General features: G+C 38.9%; 1 protein-coding gene across 3 annotated transcripts in view; it reads left to right on the top strand.

Annotated features, from left to right (window-relative positions):
• Nucleotides 1-25862, top strand: part of ap4e1 (adaptor related protein complex 4 subunit epsilon 1) — a 60710-nt gene extending 34848 nt beyond the window's left edge. For all 3 annotated transcript variants that reach the window (XM_041175255.1, XM_041175256.1, XM_041175257.1), the window contains 10 exons: nucleotides 159-271; nucleotides 696-811; nucleotides 2347-2649; nucleotides 3595-3709; nucleotides 11008-11143; nucleotides 13360-13597; nucleotides 17498-18103; nucleotides 18799-18989; nucleotides 21105-21265; nucleotides 24594-25862. In XM_041175255.1, the coding sequence (XP_041031189.1) occupies nucleotides 159-271; nucleotides 696-811; nucleotides 2347-2649; nucleotides 3595-3709; nucleotides 11008-11143; nucleotides 13360-13597; nucleotides 17498-18103; nucleotides 18799-18989; nucleotides 21105-21265; nucleotides 24594-24754 (2140 nt within the window). In that variant the 3' untranslated portion in view covers nucleotides 24755-25862. The remainder of the gene's footprint in view (nucleotides 1-158; nucleotides 272-695; nucleotides 812-2346; nucleotides 2650-3594; nucleotides 3710-11007; nucleotides 11144-13359; nucleotides 13598-17497; nucleotides 18104-18798; nucleotides 18990-21104; nucleotides 21266-24593) is intronic.
• The last annotated feature ends 55 nt before the right edge of the window (nucleotides 25863-25917 follow it).

Below are 25917 nucleotides of genomic sequence, written 5' to 3'. Positions count from 1 at the left end.
AAGCCTCTAAACTAGGAAATTGTCTTTTTTTTAATATACTGTTCAGTGCAACTTTATATTGAAGTACACCTTACCCATTTCTCCCAACCCACAAGAAGTATATGTTGCAGAAATAGTTTCTATTTTGGCTTTGGTTTTGTCCTTGACAACCCATAAACATATGCTCCCAACAATGAGTGGTTTATACAAACCATGAATGCAGTGTTCTCAATTGGTGGAGATATGATACCATCAGATATCCCAAACAACTTCCTGAGGCTGCTGGCTGAAGGTAATTAGACAGCAAGATGCTGTATAAATATAAGTCTTGGACAGTTCTAACATGTGGCATAGTAATTTCAGTTCATTAATTGTTCTTTTAATGTCATGCCTTTTACATGGCAGTGAGAATAGCTTTTAAATTCTTACCAATTGCAGTTTCTTCATTTCCTATACGAACTTGAGTAATTCTTTTATCACACTAACAACCCCATTTAAAAATGTTTTTTAATAAATAAATTTTTCTATCTTGATTTGAAATTGTGGGTGCAAATGTGGGTGTAGTTTGTAATATATATCTTTCAATCATATAATTTATATGGTTGACTATATTGAAAACGTTTAGATTTTTCCGAAGATGACTCTTGAAGATATATTTTGTAGAAAACATTTACAGCTCAATATTTAAGATGCAACGTTTTTTAACCCTTCTGTAGGATTTGATGATGAAGCAGAAGACAAACAGCTGAGGCTTTATGCTGTGAATTCCTATCTTGCCCTTTTGGAAAAGAATATTCAATACCCTCAGAGATTCCTGCAGGTTATGAGCTGGGTAAGCTTGCAGCTAAAATGAATTAAGTAGGCTAGTAGTAGACCGGCAGTGTAGGGACGTATTGTGCTATCAATCTCATTCTGAAATATTTATCAGGGAAGCTGAACTGATTAGAAGTGCCTATCAATGACAGTGAAACAATTACAGGTTTTGCATGGACTGATGGCAGACCTATTGAAAACTGACAGTTCGACCCCATTGACTGGTGAATTGAAGTGACAGGTAAGCCCAGAGACCCACACCCATTGTTCACAAGGCAGGCATTCTGCTGTCTGCTTGCTGGAAAAAGCATTTATGAACTGGATGTGTCTTTTTCCTTTATTCTTTCATGGGATGTGGGGGGCACTGGCAAGGCCAGCATTTGTTGCCCTTATTGCCCTTGAACTGAGTGGCTTGCTAGGCCAATCCTGAGGGCAGTTAAGAGTCAACCACGTTGCAGTGGGTCTGGAGTCACACGTAGGCCAGAGCAGGTAAGGATGGCAGATTTCCTTCCCTAAAGGAAAATAGTGAACCGGATGGGTTTTTACGGCAATTGGTGATAGCCTCATGGTGACCATGAAACTAGAGTTATATTCCAGATTTACAAACTGAATTTCAATTCCACCAGCTGCTCTGGTGGGATTTGAACCCCTGTACCCAGAGCATAAACTTGGGCCTCTGGATTGCTAGTCCAGTGCCATTACCACTATGCCAACGTCTCCTCTTGATTTATAATTATATTATTATTTAAATTATATTATTCCTTCACTGGCTAATTGCGCACAGGATAATCTTGTGTTTGCTTAAAACTTTTGTAAACTCATGTAAGTATTTCTCCAACCAGCTCAAAACACAACACTGATCAGTTTAGAATTTTTATGCCAATTTACACTTTTTCACCAATTTTCCCCTCCTGAAGGAGTTGACAATTTGTTGGGGTAAAGCTTTGGATGCCTACCCATTTATATTGGCTATTTGACCATAACATTTCCAGCTGGGATGGTTGATACCAATTGGGAGCATAATAGTTGGCTGTTACTTTATTCTGTCCCTACCTAACCCAGGCAATATTGATGCCAGTTGTAACATACATGCCACAACTCTGTCTAAGATTGAGTAACTCAACGTAGGCTATTCAGTTTTGGGCCCTTTCTAGATTTTACAGTTCATCTACTACCTGGATGATATTCCTGGGTCATTGTAAGAGCTTGCATTTTATTTTTAATGATCCTTTTGTAATTTCACGCCCTTTTTGAACAGCGATCACAAAAATCTGCCCATCCTCATTATCTCATGCCACCTGCAAGGGGCATTGGTATACTTCATTGCACAGAGACATGCAAAATTGTGCTAAGACACAGTGGCTGAGGTTTTATGACCATACACCTGATGCAATCTGTTCATTCTAAATGGGTTGCTTTATTTTGGTCAGGAAAACTGTGACAGAACATTTGCATGTCTCAAAGCAACAGTGCTTTTGTTTTTAGAAATTATGGTAATTCATTTCATATGTGGCATTAAGTGATTGAAATGTTTTTGTATGATACATGTATCAGGTGCTGGGGGAGTATTCCTACCTCAAAACAGAAGCCAAACCAGAAGACATCATACAGAACCTATATTGTTTACTTGGGAAATGCTCTGCAAGCTTAGAAACAAAAGCCTGGATCCTGAGTGCAATTACCAAACTCTTTCGTCTGACACAGAATGTCAAAGCACTGCCTGAAGTCATGCAAAACTATGGCAATTCAATGGATTCTTGTTTGAGACAATGCTCTTTTGAGTTGCAGCAGCTCGTTGAGAATAGAGAGCTAATGGACACAGTTTTACCTTTGGATGCAAGTTGTGATGATATAGTGGTAAGCCCCTAATGATAATTGATTTTTTTTTTTAAAACAAGATTAAAATAATGTATTTAGGTAGGGCTAGAAAATGCTGAATATGAACTAATTCTTGAAAGTACAGAATGAATAATTGTTTTATTAAAAAGCTGTGTCTAGCTTCCTGGTTGCCTCAATTCCTAAGTGCTGTTCTCTGTGTGAAACTGAAGTAAACAGATCAGCAAGGTCCCAGATTTGATCCCTATGTTAGTGGAGCTCAGTGGAGCTTTAAGTAGAAAAAAAGGATTTATTTGGCAACTTTCTCCTTCTAAGGATGTTTCAAAGTGATCCATAGCCAATGAATTATTTTTGAAGTGCAGTCACCATTGTTATTTCAGAAATCATGACAGGCAGTTTTCATACAATGGCGATTATCTGTTTTGGTGGCAGTGACTGAGGGATGAGAGACAACAGGAAAATTTCCTGAACTCGGGGTGGGGGAGTAAACTCACTTGCCAAGGAAAATTCTGGCTTTGGTTTCACATCCCAACAGAAAGATAGCACCTCCTTGCAATGTAGCGCTGCTGGGTTATGTACTTCAGTCCTGGAGTGAGTCTTGAGCCCACAGTCTTTCTATTTGAAAGGTGCATGCCACCACAGAGACAAGTTGACAGTGTTTACCTTCAACCTCTGGGTATGGAACCGGGGATCGTGGAATCAGTGGGTGTTCTTGCTCCTAATGATTATCTGGCCATTCCTGTTGGAAACTGAACATGGGGGTTATCGGGTAAGAATGCCATGTTGGCGAGGTTGAAGAACCTGGTGACATCAGCTTTGTGAGAAGGGGGAAATTTAAATGTGACATTTTGTTGAGCTTAAGGTTGTGAAGTTTCAACTAACTTTCAATTCTGCACGTGGATATAACTTTCAGCCAGAAAAGTGTGGCTGTGTAATTTCATGAGCAAGCTTATTTTGCTTACTTAGGTTGATGCTTCATTATCTTTTCTTGATGGTTTTGTTGCTGATGCTCTGGGCCATGGAGCTGCACCTTATAAGCCGCATCATCAAAGACAGGAAGAGGAGTTGTCACAAGAGAAAGGTAAAAAAAAAAAGTTCAATTTTTATGGTGGGGTGGTAGAGAAATTATGCAGTAATTCAAACATGAGCCTTGTGCTCCAATTTCATGGAAAGTGAATTTCCAATCTCTGGGAGCTGCTTGATGAAGCACTGAGTCATTACCAGGCATTTCCCAAAAGTGAGAAGGAGGCATTAAAAATGCTGGTTATTAAAGGACCGGTGAAAAATAGCTTAATTATGTGGATAAAAGTAGCCATCAGCGTCCCAGGAGGCAAACTTGATGTCTGCTTACAGAGCTTTATATGAATTGAGAAGTATAGAGAATACAATGATTCTTTGAAAGGACAAGTTGCATTGGGTGCAGTGTCATTGTGAACTGGGTGCTTGGTCTGGATATATGGAAATCACCATAGTGGTAATCTTTAGGTCAGTAATTGTTGAAGATCCAAATGTCACTTGATTTTTCCTTGCTTTTAGATTCTCATTTTTAAAGTGTGAATATTTTTAAAATGAACTAAAATTCATAATTTTTAACATAATTCAATATTATCCAGGGAAGCATGGCCCTGGTTCCACCTAGAAATGTGCTCCTAATGAACCGTCAACATTTGAATTTTCCCTTCAGACTTTTGCGCCTCAAGTGATTTTCTTTCCAGTACAAGTAAAAGAATGTTGGGTGTACTTACCACTCAAGTTATCACGTATATAACTATTTGATTTCAAATATAGAGCTGTTTTTGTGTTGTCACCTTTCTGGGAGTTGCTACTTTTCTACTTTGGCATATATACATTTCTAGGAATAGTTAGTAACAAAATCTTTTAGGTTCAGTGGCTTAACAGCACTATAGTTGTAACAGTTCATTGATCACAACTATGCATGATAAATAGGTCCTTTTGATACACAGGTCATGCTGCAGTAATCACACAGAATGAGCAGTCCTTTGGACTAGGATCTTTGCCACTTCCCCATTAGCTGTTTGTTTATTGAAGGAAGTGGAGGGCAAAGTTTTTATTTTTTTATTTTTTTGATACCTGTTATAACTTACTGATAGGATTTGCTGATGCAGAGATGTCAGTGATGCTTAAGCAACTGCTGAACTGGAGAAGCATGAAGAAATATCCGAGAAATATCACCGAGGTTTTCCACCCACGGTCGTTGACAGGACCCTCAACTGAGTCTGGCCCATCTCCTGCGCATCCGCCCTCACGCCTTCTTCTCCCTCTCAGAAACATGATAGGGTCCCCCTTTTGTTCTCACTTATCACCCCACTAGCCTCCGCATTCAAAGGATCATCCTCCGCCATTTCCACCAACTCCAGCATGATGCCACCACCAGACACATCTTCCCTGCACCCCCCCCGGTCACTCCTTCATCACCCCCTACACCTCATCCCCCTCCCACGGCATCTTCCCATGCAATTGCAGAAGGTGCAACAACTGCCCTTTTACTTCCCCTCTCCTCACCGTCCAAGGGCCCAAACACTCCTTTCAAGTGAAGCAGCATTTCACTTGCACTTCCCTCAACTTAGTCTACTGCATTCGTTGCTCCCAATGCAGTTTCCTCTACATTGGAGAGACCAAACGCAGACTGGGTAACCGCTTTGCAGAGCACCTTCGGTCTGTCTGCAAGCATGACCCAGACCTCCCTGTCGCTTGACATTTCAACACCCCACACTGCTCTCATGCCCACGTGTCTGTCCTTGGCTTGCTGCATTGTTCCAGTGAAGCTCAACGCAAACTGGAGGAACAGCACCTCATCTTCCGACTAGGCACTTTACAGCCTTCCGGACTGAATACTGAGTTCAGTAATTTTAGATCATGAACTCTCTCCTCCATCCCCACCCCCTTTCCGATTTTCCCCCTCCTTTTTGTTTTTTCCAATAATTTATATAGATTTTTCTTTTCACACCTATTTCCATTATGTTTAAGTGTATTTCCATCCATTGTTTTATCTCTACTTTTTAGCCTATTTCCATCCCTTCCCCCCACCCCACCCCCACTAGCGCTATCTGTACCTTGCTTGTCCTGCTTTCTACCCTTAATTAGCACATTCCTTTAGATAATATCACCACCTTCAACACATCTTTGTCCTTTTATCTATGACATCTTTTGGTTATCTCCACCTATCACTGGCCCTCTATCCAGCTCCTCTTGTCCCACCCCCCCTTAAACCAGCTTATATTTCACCTCTTCTATTTTTACTTAGTTCTGTTGAAGGGTCATTTGGACTCGAAACGTTAACTGTGTTCCTCTCCGCAGATGCTGCCAGACCTGCTGAGTTTTTCCAGGTATTTTTGTTTTTGTTTTGAAGAAATATTCCATTGTACCTGGACAAATCAAGCCTTTTTTAGTGAAATGATTGTATGGTCTTTTAGATAGTGAATAGTACTATATATAATGTATTGAATTCCTTATGATTAGAATCTTTATAGTACTGGATCTTCACCAATCCCTGTTCAGAGGATTTTCTGTTTTGGACCAAATAACAATTTAAAAAATATATTATTTCATGGAATGTGGGCCTAGCTGGAAAGGGCCCAGCATTTGTTGCCCATCCCTAATTGCCCTTGAACTGAGTGGCTTGCTAGGCCATTTTAGAGAGCAGTTAAGAGTCAACCACATTAACGGGGATCTGGACTCGCATGTAGGCCAGACAGGATAAGAATGGTAGATTTCCTTCCCTAAAGGACATTAATGAACTGGATGGGTTTTTGCAACAATCAGTGATACTTTCATGGTCACCATGATGGAGACCAGCTTTATATTCCAGATTTATTAATTGAATTTAAATTCCACCAGCCATGATTTGAACCCACGTCCCCAGAGTATTCGTCCAGTGACACTCCCACAATGCCGCCGTCTTCCCAGTTAATTAAATATTACATTATATATCCTTATAACTTTCAGATTGTGAGATTTATTTAAAAATGCTCAACAAAAAGGAAACTAGTGAACAAGACAGCAATTTTTAAATTCAAGTTGTGTAGTAGGCTTGATGGGCTGACTGGACTGCTGCTCCTAGTTTGTATGTTACCATCTAGTCAGTGACCTGTCCTCCAAAGGTAGACATGTCTTGCAAGTGTCTAGTGTAATACTGGGAAATGAGGGGATGGAACTATGGCTGAAATTACTTACAGGCGAAATGTTCAGTTGGGAGGTTATGAAGAGGATGAGATGGTTATTATTACTTAATTTTTATGGAGAAGAAATTGACCCAACGAATGAATGAACTCTAAATTTAATCAGTTATTTTTTTCTCTCCAAACGACACCCCCCCACCCCCCACCCCCAAACAAGCAACAAGCGCCCTGGGGCCTGACAGCAACTGAACAGTAAGGAAATAGTCAGTTACTTACCCACTCTTATTCAGCTGTCTTCCCATCCTTAACCTTCAATGGGAAGCCTGATCTGCCATTTTACTTTGAGATCTGGCTGGGTGGGGTGCAGCAGTGAAGTTTACACCCTCAGGCCAAACCTGTGTTGCGGGTTGGTGCTGGGATCATGGTCCAAAACAAGCCCCGTAAAATTAACTTTTATACAAATCAGTATCCGCTGGATCGCAGAAGGAAGCTCTGGGCCTCCCTTGCCCCAGGTCGCCCTCCTAATTGCGGCCAGACCTTCCCCCTCCTTCCCCAACCCCTGCCCTTGACATGCTGCTGGGGACCATTCTCTCGATCCCTGGCTGTGACCTCCTGCTACTGAATTATCATTAAGATCGATTGGGCCTTTCCACCCCTGTGTGTGCTGTCCACTTTGGGGCCTGCCCACTTAAAATCAGGGTTGATATCTTTGGAAACTCAGCTGGCCTTGTTGAACTGCATATTTACATTATATTGTTATATTGTTTGATTTTTATTTTATTTTGATGAAGAATCATTCGTACAAATCCTGATCGTTTTTTTTACATGCTGTAAGGAACAGCCTGATGTGGAAAAATACTCCATTTTAGATGATCAATTTGGGGCTCCTAATAACTGAAACATGCCACCTAGTTCTGACTTTCCCATTTTTGGACACAGTTCATATGTAAAAAGGGAGTATATCCACCATTATTTCACTGTACCCTGAGTGGTAAGAAGCACTCCCTCTTTCCATTGCCTTTGCATATTCCTTAAAAGATCTAAGCCCCCTGCATTCCTACTACCCTCGATACCCGAAGTTGTTAAAACAGGATTTCCAAATATGCTGCAATCTGCAGCTTTTATCCTGTGATTAAAAATAATTGAAGATGGTTCATGACTTTTACTAGTTCTGTGGATTGTAATGATACTGTACCTTGGTGAATTGTTGAACTGCAACACATACTTGGATATTTTGTTTTATCTAGTCAAAGCTTTTATATAATGGTATTATTTTGAAAAATGAAATGAGATTGCTGTAAGGAGGGGGGCCTGTTCAGTGTTAGGTCTGACTCGTGTATATAAAAAGATGACGCACAGCCAGGCTTACCGATGGCATTTATGTTTCACCCACTTCAATAAATTTCAGATTTAAAATCTTTTTGGCCTATTACATAAATTCCCCTGAAATCAATTGTGACTCAGCAGAAAAGCAATCTTTTACAAACCCACAATGAGTTATGTTTAAGAAACTGCTTATTAGTTTAACACGCAAACCCACTTCCAGCTAATAAATACTTAGGCTAGACAATAATGACAGACATATTCTTAACATTTGCTTTCTCCTCAAACTGTTTAGTCCAAATAGCTCTTTCCAGTAAGCTAGTTAATGACCAGTCACTCTTTGTTTGCACTTATGTATAATATGCAACAAGGGTATTGGAGACTAAAGATCGGCCTTTGGATATAAATCGCCTCACAGTCTACTTTGAGCAAGGGGCAGAAAAGAAAGAACTATTTGTGTTCTTGTAGCTGAAACACAAAAAGTACTTTTTTGGGACTGTCACATAGGCCAACCTGGCAACTATCCTTGGAACCAGCGCCTATCCTACAAGCAACTATGAACAGTAGAGACCACTTGGTATTATTCAAAGAAGAGCAGCATTCACCAAGTCTAATCAATACCATAAATATAATTTAACTTTTTAACCTTTTTCTTATAGTAATGGTTGGCCACCTTGCCCCTCTATGGATAGTGCTCATTTGTCACAGGTTTTACCATTTGTTACCGAATCATAACTTTGCCCTCTAATCATGCCAACTTAATGTTTAACTATATCTAGGTTAGGAGCGTGTTGAAAAATGAACAAGCTATGTGTTTCTGCTGTTGAAAAACAGTTTAACTTTAACCAGAAGTGTCAGGTTCTTGACTTCTTTGACTGTGTGGTTATTTGTACTTATTAATCCTGAATAGCGGACCATATTATGTGGATTTTTTGAGGCAAGAGGTTAGCTTTACCAAATTTAAATATTCTGCTAATTGGTATTGCTTTTTCTTAAAATTAAGGCATCATTTACCCTTCTGCTCTTTATGATACCATACCCTGTACCAGACCTTACCTTGGAAATGGGAGCAGGCTACTTCAGGCCTCTAGTAATGCTACTTCAAAATTGCCTGAAGGATTGGTTCTGGCCTTTGTTGCTTTGGTCTTTGCCTCCTTCCCTGTCCTCAATTTCAGCAACTCAGCTGCACGGTTAAAATCAAGGCCCTCATTGGTTGCAGAATCAAGGATGCAAAGCCACACTCTTATCACTCCAGTCGAGTTTTGCCTTGATGTCCAGTTCAAGTTAGTCGCAAGGTTGGAGTGAGACAGTGACAGGGGGAAATGGAATTTTATTATTAATCACTTCAGGAAATAATTATGTAAAATATTGAGGGTGTTGGCTTCAGAGAAATAAATTGTCTTTGGAACAGAGAACAGGTGCTGATAACAGGGTTTGAAATTGGGATTTAGTTGGATAGCTCTTTGGCACAGAAACTAAATGTCCTCCTCCTACGCACTATGTTTCTAGGTTTCAGATCAGATTCACGGCCTTCAAATGTAGTTTTCAGGTATCAGTTGCAAAGGTGGGAACAAGACTAATTTGTTATTTTAAATTTTGAGACCATACTCATAAATCTTGCTGTTTAAAAAGACTTCTGACTGGCATACACTTTTATGGCCTGTACAATGTTTCTTAGAAATGTTCAAAATACTTCCTGTGAATTTGCAGTCACTGTTGTTATGCAAGCAAGCGTGGCAGCCTTCTTATGTATAGTACGATCGCAAAAACAGCAGAGAGATGAATGACTATTTCATTTGTTTTATGGTGCTATTGGCTAATGGTAAAATGTTGACCAAAAGATCAGGAGAGTTCCCTGCTCCTGGACCTCGGTTTAACTTCCTGTTTAAAGAAAACATTTAAAGTAGTTATGTCATTATCCAGTGTGGGTATGCTCTCACATGACCATATTGGTTTTGTTTTATATTTCTGGGAAGAAGAGAAATTGCGTTTGCATTGTTAACGTGCCACTACTTTTTTGAATTTACGTTCATTCAAGGGGCCTTGCTGGAGAATAGTGCGATCCTTCCTTTTAACCTGTTGACGGTATCAAAATACTCCAGTTACAGCCAAAGTTGGCTGTAGTCAGGAGCTGTTCCCCTCAATTATTTGGACAAACAAACTACATTGTATCAAGCTAATGGCAGATAAATTGCTGGATTTGCTGCTGTTAATATGAATTAATCTTGAGGCTGGCAGCTCAAGTCTTAAAGACCCTGCCTATGACAATTTATGGTCCTGACTTGCTATCCAACCTTGCAGACGCCAAACTGGAGAATCACTCCCGTAGATAGTAAATTGTTCCTAGTGGTTTTTAACATTTAAAATATATATTTTTAAATTTTTTCCTCTGTTTATTTTACCTCTCTCATTCCTTCCTCTCCCCTTATTCCTCTTTCTGTATCTAATTTGACTCTCATTCACCCTGCTTTTTTCCATGTTGTTGGATCTATTTCTTTATGTTTAAATTCCACGGAAGGGAGAGACCATTGGACCTGGTGTTTGAGAGGCCCAGGTGCCCCATTGATACTGTATGCTGCGACACACTTCGTGCAGACTATGTTCATTAAGTGAATTTGTTGAGAAAGAGCACCCCCAAGTGGCTAGGTGGAATTAAAACATGTCATCAGGAGATACTGTGCAATGGAGTAAAAAGAATATTAGTCAAATGAAATGTAGTAATAGATCTTTGTGATTGGATTTAAATGCTGGGTTGGTGAATATTTAAACACATCCTGTAGCAAGAGTAAGTGTGGGGAAAAATGTTTTATTTTGCTCTGAAGAAATTAACTTTATCCAGATTTACATGTTGACTGCAATATTCTCTTTAAAAACTTATTGCACAACAGTTGAAAAATTTTATTTTATTTTGCTATAGTGTTGAACTTTGAACCGTATGGACTGTCTTTTGCTACAAGCCCACAGGCTTCCTGTGTTTCGGGAAGGCAATCTCCAACAGGATTATCCTTCAGCTCAGAGATTTCTTGCAACAGCACAGAACCTGGATTAAAAGAGTAAGTTTAGGCTATTTTAGTAAATATCAGCAGATGGAAGCATGAATGCTGTTTGTTTAATGCGTGTGCTAGAATCATTCCTTTGGAATACTCATTCCTGTTTTTCAACCCTATCTTTACTCAGCTTGAAGGTACACTGATTGTCACTTGCTGAGTGTAATATTAATCCTTCACTGTTAAATTAATTTGGAATAGCTACAAATTAAAATCAACATTTTCTTCTTGGAAATGAAAGGACTAATATTTATTTAGCACTTTTCTCCAGTTCAGGATGTTCCAAAGTGATATAGAAGTAAATACTTTTGAGGTGTTTTCACTGTTAGAATATAGGTAAACTAGGCAACCAATTTGCACACAGCAATGTCCCATAAACAGCAATGAAACAAGGACCAAATAACCTATTGTGATGTTGTTTGAGGCATGTGTAAATGGCATGGATATCAGGAAAATTTCTCTGCTCTTCTTTGAATAATGCCGCTGGATTTTTTTAGTATCTACCTGAGGGGGCCTTGGCTTAATATCTCACCCGAAAGATGGCACCTCCAACAGTGCAGCACTACTGCACTGACGTGCCAGCCTAGGCTATGTGCTGGATTCTCTGAAGTGGACTTGAATCCACACTTTCTCACTATAGAAGAGAGTGTTATTACTGAACCAAAGCTGGCAACTTTGTAAGAAAATTATGTTGCTCTTTTCAGTTTGCAGCTTGTCAATAACCACCCTATCTAAGTTGTGTTCAGCAGGCTTAATGTGATTTTTTTTGTGAGTTACATATTTAAAAACTGAGGTTTTGAGTCAGTGTAATAAGTATTATTTTAAATTTTTGAAACGAATTTTATTGTATTGCAATTTGATAAGTAGAACAAGATGCCGTACATATATATTTAATTGTATTAAAAAATGTCAATCCCCCCAAAAAATGTCCTGTGATCTCAATGGCATGCCTACCATAATTTACCATATTTACGTGCTGGTAGATCATTATAACTAGATTCAGAATTTTTGTTACATTTGAATGTAATAAAACACTGCATAATTTGCAATTATGGATGTACGTTAATCATGGTAATTATGATGAATCTCCATTGGAAATACTAATTAAGTAGCTTCACAGTTAATTTAGCTAAGAGTTTAATCCCATGACTCTGCTCAGTTTCTAATTTCAATCATACCATTTTGGGTAGTTGCTGAATGAAGACCAAACCCTTGCAGATGGGAGGGGTATAGTTGAAGGAAGACTTGTCACTTGGCGACTGTCACACTTCTGTTGATTGCCTCGGAAGTGATACAGGCAAAAATCTGGGTGTAATTGTTCATCTCCCCACTTGACTCCAAAGTGGTGACTTTCCAAAAGACGACCAGCAGGCAAAATAAAAGGATATTACATCCTCTAATTAAAGGAAGGAAGAAGAAAGGGCTTAGCTCTATATAGCACCTTTCACGTCTTTGGAATATTTAAATTGCAGCCACTGAAGTACTTTTGGTGTAGCCACTGCAGTAGCTTAGGCAAGTGTAACAATCAATTTGTGTAAAGGTTCCACAAACAGCAGAGGAATTAAACTAGGAGAACTGGTTATTAGTGATCCTGGTTGAGGGATGAATATTGGCCAAGACACCAAGAGAACACTCATGCTCTTCTTTGAAGAGTGCAGTAGGATCTTCTACATTCACATTTATAAGCCGATATGTCTTGGCTTAAATGTTCAATTCAAAAGACACTCTTAGTACTGCACTTAAGTGTTAGCTTAGAATTAAGTACTTAAGTTTCTGGAGTGGGTCTTGAACCTATGACCTCCTGACTGATGCAAAAGTGCTTCCACTGAGCCAAGGCTGACAGCTTCCAACCAGTACTACGAACCAGTATTCCATTATGCCCAGTATTCCATTATGCAATTCTATAATAATTTTATTTATGCATTGAGAGCATGAGAACAGCGTCCCCTCTAATTTTTTTTTGTAGTGCACAGGCCCTTTACATTTTCTTCTGGGGCTGTGCATGTGTGTATCTTAAAGCGGCCAACCTGTGCACCACCTGCACGAGAACTTCTGGGTTGCTGTGTGGCAAACAGCCTCGAGGGAACATTGTCTGAAAACTTTGAACATTTTGGTTTTGTACCTTAGCAGTAGAATGTTTATAGTAGTGATTTCTAACATGGTTGAATGAGGCAGTCGTCAGTATTTGGACCAAGTGTATCAAATTGTAAACCTTTATTTAGTTCCGATAGCCTGAAGCTTGATGGAGTGAAGAAAGTGTGGGGTAAGGAGGGCTACCTTCGAAAGAAGAGCGAATCCAAAGAAGAAACCTTAACAAGTCCCAATTCAGAAAGTAGCGTAACAACAGACTGCTCCTCCACAGCTGAAAAAACGGCAGGTGTTACTGCAGAAGAGCAAGAAAAGCTGCTTTTGGCATCGTCACTGTTTGTTGGGTTAGGATCCAATAATTCAGTCAGTCTGGTAAGTGAATTTTAACAGGTCTATGTACAGAGTCATGGGAAGCAGAATTATGCCCCAACTATGAATTACAAAAGCCCCATTAGTATCTCGTAATAAGAATTATCATTAGTCTCTCGTTTGTGTTGCTTTTACATGGTGTAAATAATCAGCATTTGAGACTTGGTGGTGGTGAATTAAAAACCTTTACAATCTTTAAAGGTTATTGGATTAATCACACTGGCACACCTGGCACCTAGTGTTATGGTTGAGCATTTTCAGGTTGGAAACTGTATGGGCTGGATATAAAGTCTAAAGGTCCATGGTCATTCTGTGATGTTGGGTGTTGAGGATTCAGTGATAGCTATTTGGGAGCATTGCATTGATCCACCCCAAATGTGGCTACAATGACTCTTCATTCAACTCACTCAATGAGAAAAAATAGCTCCTCTCAGATGTGCCTGACCTAAAATGTCAATTATAAATAACTAATATTCTCAGCACATCAAGTATGTGCACTTTGAAGTGTGTCGGTGGATCCGCCATATCTTGTTGAACCTCAACCTGCTTTTTTTTTTGCTAATATGTCAGAGTTTCGCCCAATCTGCTAGAAAAGGTTATGGTGTTGGGTTGCACCTTCCACCTCTCATCTTGAAAAGTCAAATGCACCAACCTGTTCAGATCACTGGCCTGTTCAATTCTTAGAGCTAGTTGTGCATTACCCTTGTTTGCATGTGCAGTAAGAAGGAAAGGGCATTCACTTCTGAAATGTCTTTTCATGTCCTCAGGATTTCCATAGGGCTTCACAACGAGTGCCTCTAGTTCAAAAGTAACGCATAACCTTCTGGCTCCCATGCCAACAGTGCTACTAATTGAGCCAAGCTATCACCATAGCGGTAAAGCTAATGTAATGGGACAGGTAAATGAATCTGACCACTTAAGTAAATATAGTTTCTTTTGAGATGACTCAACATAACTTTCTGGTTAAACCTAAGAATATTTATGCCTTGCAAAACATAAATGGTGATTTTTCTGTTTAAAATCTCCCAGTTTTCAGTGAGCTTTGTGCCACATAACTCAAATAACATTCCCAAATAAAACCTTTAAAGGCTATTTTTGAGGATATTGGCTGAGCTTAACCTGTGCGATCACTCGAATGGCTGGCCAAAAATCTTTCTTTCACAGCTCTAATAATTGTTAGGACTAATGGCTTAAAATTTATAGTAAACACTCAAAGGTGCTGACTGCCAAGATTTCTTTCACATTAAAACTTCAGATATTTTAATACACTAATAGGGAAATGTATAAAGATTTAACCACAGAGCTTTATAATCCATTTTTGGATGACTACAAAATCTGTGTATGAACTTCAGTTCACTAAACCCGTTTGAAATGTTGTCACATTCTTGACTGACTTCAAGATATTTCAGTACTATAATTAGTAACTATGCAGCCAGATAACAAAACCACTTTTTTTTTCTGGAAACTAGCTCTTTGTAATGTTTTAAAATGGAAAAGAATCTTAAATCATACTCCCAAGAGGGCATATATCAAACATCTTTTTCCATTCCATGAGTGCTTTGCCCGAAGGTATCGCCTTGGCTCATTGTCTGCTCATGCTTCATTCTGAGCCCTTTTTCTTGGCAGTTTTTGTCAGTGGTCATTTGCCGTTGCCTCCCACTCTTGGGCAGGGCGGGAAGGTAGGTTCTAAGCCTACCTCTGCCAGAATGGGAATCGAACCCTCACTGCTGATATTCTGAACTATACGCTATCCATCTAGCTAACTGAGTTTATTTATGTATACACGTATATCAGGGGTAGCTAAACCCTCTGAACCTTAGGACTGCATATGGTAACCTTCAGACATTCAAGAGCTGCGAGACACGGACAACCTTTGCCAACATTTTTATTACTATTGCATACACTTCTATGAGGAAATATGTTAGCAAGAATATAAGTGCAAATATAAAAATACGATCTTCATAGAGTGCAGCGATTCACTCTGTATGTTTGTTGTGCAAAAAGTTGAAAAGAGCCGCACGCTGGTTGTCTTGAATTGAGGATACTTTGCTTCCGGCACTTGCTTCCAGAGCTGTATTGTAGATTGTGATCATCTCTAAACTCTGGTCCTCCTCTAATTCTAACAGTTCCATTTCGACAGTACATGTTTCTGTAACCAAAGGCTTGAGAATTGGTCAGCTGTTGTTGGTCACATCGACCTTGACTGGGTTTACAAGAAAAGTGAAGCAAAACCTCGGCTTCTGCAGATAAGGCACATGGTTTTCTTGCTTTTAACAGTGAAGGCAAAATCTTCGTTTCATTCTTGTTTAACACTTTGGTTTTTTTTCCTTCATTTTTCCGTTTCTTGCAATTTGACATTGTCATTTTCATCCACAAAGTTTATGAAGCATTTTTGGTTTAGGCCTGTGACAAATTTTCTGTTGTCTGTGTGTGTATGATGGCTTTCTCTCAGTCTTCAGCTTTTCCCCCTCAGCTTCCAGGCTTTCTTCACGCACAATTAGGATTGTGGCAAAAAACAAAAGTTGCTTCACTGGCACGTCAGAGCTAGGACATCCCACTGCTTTGGCAGCCTTGTTCTTGCAATGTGGAAAATCCGTCAAGAGGTTAAAAAAAATACATTTTACTTGAACAGCATTTGTAACCACGTACTGAGAAACAAAATTGAATCTGAGTACCTGTGTTCCAACACAGTAGATTCTTAAATTTCTGTTCTGCCCTTTCCAGAGGCTGCAAGTTGGAGGGTCAGCAGCGAGAGGGTGGGTGAGGGAGCCAGAGAAAATGGAGCTGATGGTCATGTGGCCCTCTAAGACCAGCGGGAAACTACAAAAGAAATCGTCTGGAAGGAATTGTTGACCTTAACCCTCCTCCTTCCCTTTTCCCAGTGCTGCTGCCTGATCTCTGGTTCTCTCTCTCTGTGAAGCTGTTTGTGGCCAAGGCTGCATCCTGCTGTTTACTTCCCTCCGATGTGCGATTTAATGGATTTCACAGCACAAGGAATGAGCTGCACTCTGTGTGGCTTGTAAGCTGTGGTTTGGCCAGTCCTGATGTATACGGTTAAAATTGTAAGAAAAACAAGGAAATTCAAGGGCTGAGGGGGTCAGCGTTTTGAGGGTCAAGACCTATGTGCAAAACCTGCAGAGTTTGTGTGAGCTGCAGAAAATTTAACGCAGCATCCAGTACTGACAATCGAGAGGGAATTGCTTTCTCTGCACTATTATGGAGCTGGATGGGAATCCTGAGCAGCTTTACGTTTTATGAAGCTGGATGGGAATCCTGAGCAGCTTTATGTTTTATGGAGCTGGATGGGAATCCTGAGCAGCTTTATGTTTCATGGGATTAGCCCCATTTGAAAATCCGTGCAAGACTTGAACAAGAAGCATTTTGCATAGTCTAAACATTGCATGTAGTGCAACTGATCCAATGAGGTGATTAATTGTGGTTGTTTCTGTTAATAGAATAAATCTCCAATTTATATCACTACCCTATTAAATCATGATAACCAATTTTGCCAATTATTGACAATTCCTTTTTGCTCACTGCCTATTTTACTGGCTAATTGATGCATATCACATCCTGTCATGTATCATTTGCCATCTGTTTCAAAAATCTACCAAATAATCAAAGGTTACAAGCAATTTGACAAATATCCCTGTAGTCTCTTAAGAAATTATGCAACAGAAGTCTATTGATAATTACCTAGTCTGAATTTCTAGTAAACTGTGAAACTGGCTCTTTGCTACATTTGACTTACTTTTAAGAGAAAAATGAGCACCATTATCCTGCACTGCAAGAAAGTGTGTTTTAGTGTGCATGATTTCACCTGAATAAAAATATTTGACTAATGCTGTTTAGCGTTTCAAAAATTTAACAAATAGAACTTCTAACATTTCTGCAATCTTCTAGATGGGAAAAACTCAGAGCACCACCCAGAAATTTTGGAGAAAACAGAAGATTGTTGAGGGGCAAAATAGCCATGAGAAGACGATGTGTGCACAGAAGGCAGTTGTTCCATCCCTTGCTCAAATTCCAAACCTCATGGATAACGTCCTAGAAAGGCGTAATTCCTTCCAGGAAAGTAAAGCGATACTTTTAGGAAAAAAGGCATCTGACTCTGCAGAGGCCTCCACAGAGGAACCTGCCCAAAAATCTAACAAGACGTGGACTCCGAGTGACAACTTAAAGACAATCAAAGCCGTGCCTTCAGCATCAAAGGAATCCTTTTCAGATCTATTTGCAGATGGAAATCTTGACATCATACAGCCTACAAATTGTAGCTCTGTCCGTGTGGCTCATGAACCAATCTCCAGCCTGACTCCAAGTTTGCCTTTGGAATTTGCCAAACTTTCTCATTCACAGTTTGAGCTCGTTCGTGCCAATGAAAATATAGCTTTGTTTTCCTGTAAAGTTTGGAAAGAGGAATGTCTGCTAATAGTCCTGTCTTTCACTAACCGCAGCAGTATAGAAGTTACTAATGCAATGGTCAACTTTGCATTACCTGAAGAATTGCAGGTAAATATAATCTGGCAGTGCTACAGTACTGAGTAATTGAAATAAGGTAATTCGCTGAAATTAAATTTTGTTAATTATAATGTTATCCCTGTAAGGTCATTGGCATTAAATTTAAAGAATCAACATTTGAACATTAATGGGATTTTTGGTAAACATTACTTTTAAAAAAAAATGTCCTTAATACCAGTCATGTGAAATTCTGAAATGAGAGCCACAACTGTATCAAAATAAGTTGCAGCTTTAGAATGAAGTCAGCCATGAATTTGTGAAGTGCAGTGAACTTTTGCACTTGTTCATATTTTATGAATTTTTTCTTGGAATTTGCCCATCCCATTTCAGCTGTTTTTCTTTTTTTTCTATTGGCTTCTCTTTGCTGACCCCATCACACACCATTCTTCAGCTGAGAGATTAGACATGTGATGTGCTGCCTAATAGTTTAATGCTAGAAGTCATTTGACTTCTGACTTGAGAAAGTGTTTTTCCTTCTCTCAGGCTCACTTGTGGATGGATGAACCAATGAACCACAATAAGGAGTTTACTGTGTAGAGGATTATTGCAAACCCACCCTACTGTGACAACACACCATGTTACCCACCATGTTACCTGATCATACTTCTCTTGTTTAAACGTGATAATGTGTATTTATAATTTTAACATTAATATTTCCACTTTTAATATCTTTGCTTTTTGCACAGGCTTGCGAGAGCACAGACTTCACTTTTCCACTGGTGGAATCCCTCACCACAGTCAAATGTCAGCTCTTTCTGCAGATGGTGAAACCTTGTGCCCAGGCGCTACTTACAGGGCATGTTACTTATCATCTAGAGTCTAGTCAGTGTACCCAGGAGGAATTTGTACTAGCTGTATTCTTATCTGATTTCATCAGGTACAAGACCAATGTGCAGGAAAATGATTGTTTCTAAAATTTGGTTTTCATAACTAAATGAATTACTGCATTAGAAGTTTGTACATTACACTTTTGAATGCCCTTTGCAGTTTTAAGATATTGATGCATTCTAGTGGGTATTTACTGAAAGTGTTTTTAAGATATTGATGCATTCTAGTGGGTATTTACTGAAAGTGTTTTGTATATTTCTCGTTGTTGAAGTAGAATTGAAGAAATTTGCTGGAATTTATTACAGTAAATGTGGAACTTCAGTTATAGTTCTTGGCACCTAGGCAAATGATGGAAGATCAGTAACAGAAGGTTGCCAACTGGCTATCAAAGGTCCTGAATGAATTGGGCCTGAGTATGCTAATCCCAGGTGTATAAGAGCATTAGCTCATGACCATGTAGTGGGGATGATGGGCAGCATTTGGCCCCTAATATCTGTTTCATGTTGTTCTAGAACTCCTGTTACCATCCTCTGGTTTGTGAATTACTATCTATGGGCCTGCATTTTGTTTGAAGGGCAATTAAAATATTTGATCTTGTTTGAATGAGGAAGTTATGAAAAGGCACCTGCCCAGAAGTACCAAGGCATGATGCCTCTCTGCTGATTGAAGATCACACTGGCTGTGATTGTTGGTATCCTGAGGTAATCAAGAACGTAGACCCTTCTGCAGGAAGGACAAGGAGAAACTGCCAAAATTTGTTTCCAGACTTGACTGTTCTGCCAATCTACAATATTGCCGTTTTAATCCTGTGAAACAAAATGCAGGCTCACCAGTCATCTGTGGGACAGTTACCGGCCAAATTCTCTAATAATCATGATTAAGAAAGTGTGAAATAAAAACAAAATGGAGGTGATACACAGGGTGTAATACACTGTAGGTATTTTCCTATGTACTGAATCTCTCATTTAAGAGGAATTGGATTTAAATTGGCCACCCTTGTCATTTTTGCAAGTTGACGAAACCCACACTGGAAGACAAACAGGTTAAAAATCATTTGAGGTTTTTGACTTGTAGCACTGAAAAATCAGGGACATTAGAGCCTCATCATTTTCTATTAGAGTGTTGGATGTTAGCTTAAACTTGTGCTCCTCCAAATGGTGAACAACTTTGAGCTGTCTTACTGTTGGGAGATGCCACGTGGAGCCCAGGTGCTGCCACACAGGAAGAGAGCAAATAATAAGGAAGAATTCCTTTAAGCCGTGCTCTGACATCTTGTAGTGGCCAATTTCGGATGAAGATGACTGACATGTCTGGACCATTATCAGTCTGATTACTCGTTAAATGGGAGCATCAGTGTTTGGGGAAATATCTACGGTGTAAGTTACTTTGTGTCTGCAAAAAACCTTATTTTGTTTTCAAGTCTTGCATTCAACAAACTACAAAATAATTGTGCAAGATCAAAAATACCTTTTAGACTGCTTTCATTTCACCATCTTTTAATCACAATCAGATAGATGGATTTCCCAGCTTTCAATGTCATTGAGTGATTTGGATATCAATCAGAAAAGCGCGCTCAGGTTACTCAAGTTATAACAGAATAGCATAAGTTGTGTCTTTTTTTTAAACATAAACTGCTAGATAAAGAAAAAATTGCAGGGCAATGTTTGCAAGGAAGTGAATGCCTTTGTGCCTATTAGAATCAAACAGCATACATAGCAAGAGGCCTATGTCAGCTCTTTCATTAGCCCCATTTACTTGCTCTTTCTGCCTGAGGAGAAACTACTTTAAAAAGTCTGTGATTTTGCACCTTTGCTTTTTGGAGAGTCCAGAAAAAAGTGATGATTACAAAGATGAGATGACATCGCTTCCTTTTAGAAAAGTTTGTTTTTCAGCACTTCCTTATACTGAAGTCAGAAAGAGGGAATGATCTCTCTTCCTAAAGCAAATGCTGCGCAACTATCCAAGTTGGGCTGCTGATTGTTCAGTTCCTGCAACTATTAATAACTGGACAGAATTAAAATGTTGTCCAATTATTTAGCAATGCACTGATACTTTTGATAAACACGTGAGGTTAAATGTAATCTCTTTTTAAAACACATAGGAAGAATTAATGTTTTCATTTTGATAAGCGCTCTGGCTTCACTCACTTGTCTGTTTGTTCCAGGCCATTAAAACTGTCCACTGAAGAGTTTGGGCATCTTTGGCTTTCACTTTCCAATGACGTGAAACAAAATCTTAGCTTTACATCAAATTCATCTGAAGCTCTAACTTCGGCTCTCCACATACTTCAGCAAGAACTGAAGCTACATATTGTGGATGTTATAGGTAAAATCTTTTTCTTGTGCAGCTTCCCTGAACTGAAATTGTGTACAAACAGAGCCAACACTGTACATAAACCTGACCTGAAAACTTTTCCTGTTACAATATGGTAAAATTATTGTTTTTTCCACTTCTGGTTAATTTCCTCTACTCCTCCCCTGCAAACGTTGACTTCTTGATGGTGAGTAATTCTAGGGGCGATGGTTAATGTCGAAAACCATGTTTTAAGTGACCATGATTGATGTGACTGTTGACTAGCGAGGTAACTGCAGGGGGCTTCACAGATAAGCCCAATTCTTCGTTTCATACAGCATCCATTTGCCATTAATCACAAGATTAATCCACATGTAGGCTGCAAGTTTAAAAATTGTCCACAATACTTTAAAATTCCCCCAGGCATGTACCATCATACAATTCTAGGAGGAATTTCCCTCGGAAACCTTTACATTTTATGAAAAATTCATTCACTCTGATTAATTTTAGAACACTTTACAGCCTTTTTTAACCTCTGAAAGAATTTACGCTTGGGATTCTGGCCACTACAGTCCTGTGACAGATGTCAACTTCTGTCAACTGGCTGACCGTGGTCAGAGATGCACCATAGTTTAATCAAAAGATGAATTGGAAATTTAAATCTGAGCTTGTATATCCCAAAAATTCACCAAATTAGAAAAACCAGCTGCAAACATTTTAAACACATGCATGAAGAATAAAGTTAACAATCTGTGTTTCATTCATTTTGCCCTTTCCTTTCCTCCCATTTTCTCTGCCTTCTTTCCCATCCCTGCTGCTTAAAATATAAAATAATAAAGAGAAAAAAATAGCATAGCAAGTTAAAAGTAATCTCATAACGGCTGTTTCCAAATATTTGAACGGATTGTCCTGTTGCTATGGATACATTTGACCCTGGCCAGTTGCTCTGGTGGACAGTGGGTTGCGCTGACTCTGTGATTGGTATCAGCAGGCATATTCTGTTGATGCCATTAACCTAATTCTGTAGATGCAGTAAGTTAGATACTTGGCCAGTAGATGTCAGCAGCTAACTGTTAAGATACCATTCAGAGTCACTGCTTATGAAAGTGATGACTATGTCTAGCCAGAGATCAAAACAAATCAATTCCAAGGAGGACGATAAAGAGTAACGTATTTTAACTCATTTGGAAGTCTTCAAATCCTCAATTTTTGAGCAACTTCCTCAACTGTTTTAGAGATGGTTGCATGTAACATGAAATGTATCATGTAACTTTGTATGACCCACCCTCATTAGAAGTGTGGAGAAGAACTTTATATGCTAACTGGCTGCCTTTTTGAGAGTGCTAACCTGTCAGTTCAATTTGCTTTCTTTAAAGTATTTTACTAGACTACACAAGGTCTCAATTGATTATTTTTAGTACCTTCTTAACTTGAAGATCTTAATATTGGGGTTTGTGAAACTTGACATTCTCTTATTATTCTGCAGCTTCCTTTTGTAAAGGAACATGTTGCTGTGAGCTATCAGTGCATTGGCAGATTGTGTATTTAACATACTGCTACATTGTTATGTAACTTATCCGATTTAACCAAGAACTTTGACTCATTAAGCTGACATTAGTAAACAAATATATTTAGTGTTCACGTTGCTTTTTCTGCCTTCTATTTCACCGGACCGCATTAATCCATTTCAAATACCCTTATTCAGTCTCAATAGACTAAGGTGAAAGTGGGTTTGATCTTGATATTTGATTAGAAACCACAGCTACATACGCTCATGGCTATAAATATTGACTTATGACCCCTAGAAATTAAAGACTTTGTTCGGAGGGCGCTCTCATTTGAAAATGATAGTGAGACGCCTCCGTTTTAGTATTGCAGTACATGACTGTCTTCCACAAGAGTTGGTGGTGTGGCCCATTTTGTTGAAAATTTTTTTCTCCTCTTGGATTTTGAAATGCCTTTATTACCCTTCATTTATCTCTCTCTTTACCCCTCCCTTGCCCCGCTTTGGGCATTTATTTTTCTTTTCAGTTTTGTTTCTTTTGTATCAGCATTTTGCTTTTTTTTTGTTTTCCTTTTTCTGTCTATCTCGCTCTGCCTTTCCCCCCTCCCCTCCCTCTCACCTTTTCATAGCTTTCTTTTAGTTTCATATTTTCTTTCTACTCTGCCCAATCCCTGATAGAAGCAATTTAGAAACAGTTGAGAAAGTACATAGTAAGAGTAAATAAAAAGGACTTGATACTGGCCTTAATAACTCTGTCTGTTTTGCTGTGAATGGCTGCTCTGTGATTCGGATGCTCTTCTATTCTGACTTGAACGGGAAAAGTGCGGGAAAGCACAATGCTTAAAAGAATATCATGGAAATAAGGGTTTAAATAACTTGCCTTTATCTGAGACTTTGTGCGTGTATGATAACTAGACTTATCTGTTCAAGCATTACAGACAAAAACTCAGCCCTGTCATCACCTGATGTTCTCAAGTGTATACATTTCAGACAGCAATCATGAGCTGAACTCTTGGCTGATTTTTTTCTTCCCTTCCAAGTCCAAGGGCACTGAGGCCAGTTATGACATCCAACCATTGTTCCAGCTGGCAGCCAACTTGGCTCTGATCAAGAGTTGAAACTGGGGTCTTGCTGCTCTGCATGGCTCAGCCCTGGACAATGGACTTGACGACAGTGAGCAGTGGAGAAGCCACCCTAATCTAGTACATTTGTAAAGTGTAGCTTTTTGAGTTTTTAAAAAGCCTTTAGAATGAATTTATCATTGGCAATTAAGATGTTAACCATAACTAAAGAGTTAACTATCATCATCCCATCAGTCCAGAGGGAGGAGGTAGACTGTAAGAAAGTTTGCAACTTGAAACTACCTTCACTGCTTTTTGTTTTTATTACTGTTGACTATTCATCCTTCTGGGTAGCCCAGTTCTGACTTTCTAATTGAATATCATTATCATACAAAGTTTAAATTTATATTTTTTTGTTTATGGAGATGATTTCTGGTTAACCGTATATGACCACATCGTGGAAAGGACACAACTTGCCCTCAGCTCATGGGATGTTGTGGGCAGTCAGGTGTGAATGAGCTTGAACTGTCTCTTTCCTGGAATTCTGCAGCATCTTTCTCTACACTGAGCATGTTGTTGTACTCTGACTTAGACTGGAATATGTTGGAGTTGACTCGGCTTCAGATGCTGGTGGAGATGATTCTATTACAGATGGCAAACCTCTGTTTGCATTTGGCACTATAATGATAGCTGTAAAATAGATATTGAAGAAAGAAAACCTTGCCATGCAGTGAAGTATTTTCACTTTGCTGGGTTCAGAGTATTTGTCCAAATTAACTTTTACTTTTATCTGCAGGAACAGAAGGGATTGTAGCATGTCAACTTCTGCCATCAACCTCCTGTTTACTTCACTGTCGATTTCATGCTGGGATTTTATCAGTGTGGCTGCGATCAGGTTGCTGTGACCTTCCAGACTGCTTGTTGTACGAATGCCAAAAGGTGATACAAAAAGTTTAACTTTAGCAAAAACTCAAGCCAAAAATAAAGTCAACTAGCTTGCATAAGCTTCGCTGTGGTTTGCAGAGGTTGTCAAGTAGATTGGACTCAAGATGACTGAAATGTTTGATGCAAGACTTCTTGAAGATTGGTTGTTCTAGACACGATAAGAGCCGGGGTTAACCACGTTTAGCTGTCATAAGAGAATTTTGGAATGATGGGAACTACCCGAAGCAGCAGCTACTTACTGATTTTTATGGAGCCCTTGATAGATTTGTCTTCCTGGTGGTTTCTTTGAGAGATGTTCGGATGTTTCACTTGGATATAATTTCCAAAGTATTTTTTTAGGATGGAAATTCCAGTTGAGACTTGACAAATGTTAAAACGCAGCAGTGAAATTCTGAGTTAAGTGCTAGAGGAAGCGAGAGGAAGTGAGATAAAACATTTTGCATCCATATTTGAAATTTTGGATGTATTGGGATTGATGAAACAAATGCACAGTTTCCTACCTTTTTGCTAAATGTCAGGAGCCTTGAAATGCTGTAATATTGTTTACAGTTTGCAAGCAAACTTAAAGTTCTCATTTTAAAGTTCCACCAAAGTGCACACCAATTTATTCTTTCTGTGACATACCTTGAAGTGAGTTATGCATTGGTTATCTATTCAAATACCTGAAGTATTTTGTACACGCAACCTTTGTTATTGTCTGATTTTTATTTTATATTTGGAACACAAATGGTCAAACCTGCATCCTTTCCAATTGAACATTTTGGATCTTGTTTGCTATGGTTAGAACAAAAATACTGGAGCAGTAAAACAATATACTTGTACCAAGCAAAGGTTTTACTGCTCCAGTATTTTAGTTCTGACTTGATAATTCATTACGAGAGCTCAACTGGTTTTTTGCACTATAACTGAGTGAGTTTGCTTCTTATTTCTTGCACTGTAAGATAAAGTAATAATCAGGGAAGTCTTTTCATGCTGTACCAGGCCAGCACTGCATGTAATTTAATAGTGTTTATTGAAGACTAACCCAAAGCCTTATGTTTGTACAATATGATAACACAAGTTTATTTGTATCTGTGGTACAACCTCCATATTTAATAATATGTGTGTATTTATGTATATATATATATATATATATATGTGTGTGTGTGTATATATATATATATATATATATATAT

This window comes from Carcharodon carcharias, chromosome 26 (genome assembly GCF_017639515.1).
Source record: "Carcharodon carcharias isolate sCarCar2 chromosome 26, sCarCar2.pri, whole genome shotgun sequence".
Taxonomy (NCBI): domain Eukaryota; kingdom Metazoa; phylum Chordata; class Chondrichthyes; order Lamniformes; family Lamnidae; genus Carcharodon; species Carcharodon carcharias.
Note: the sequence above shows the minus strand (reverse complement) of the source record. Positions and strands in the feature narration are given on the sequence as shown.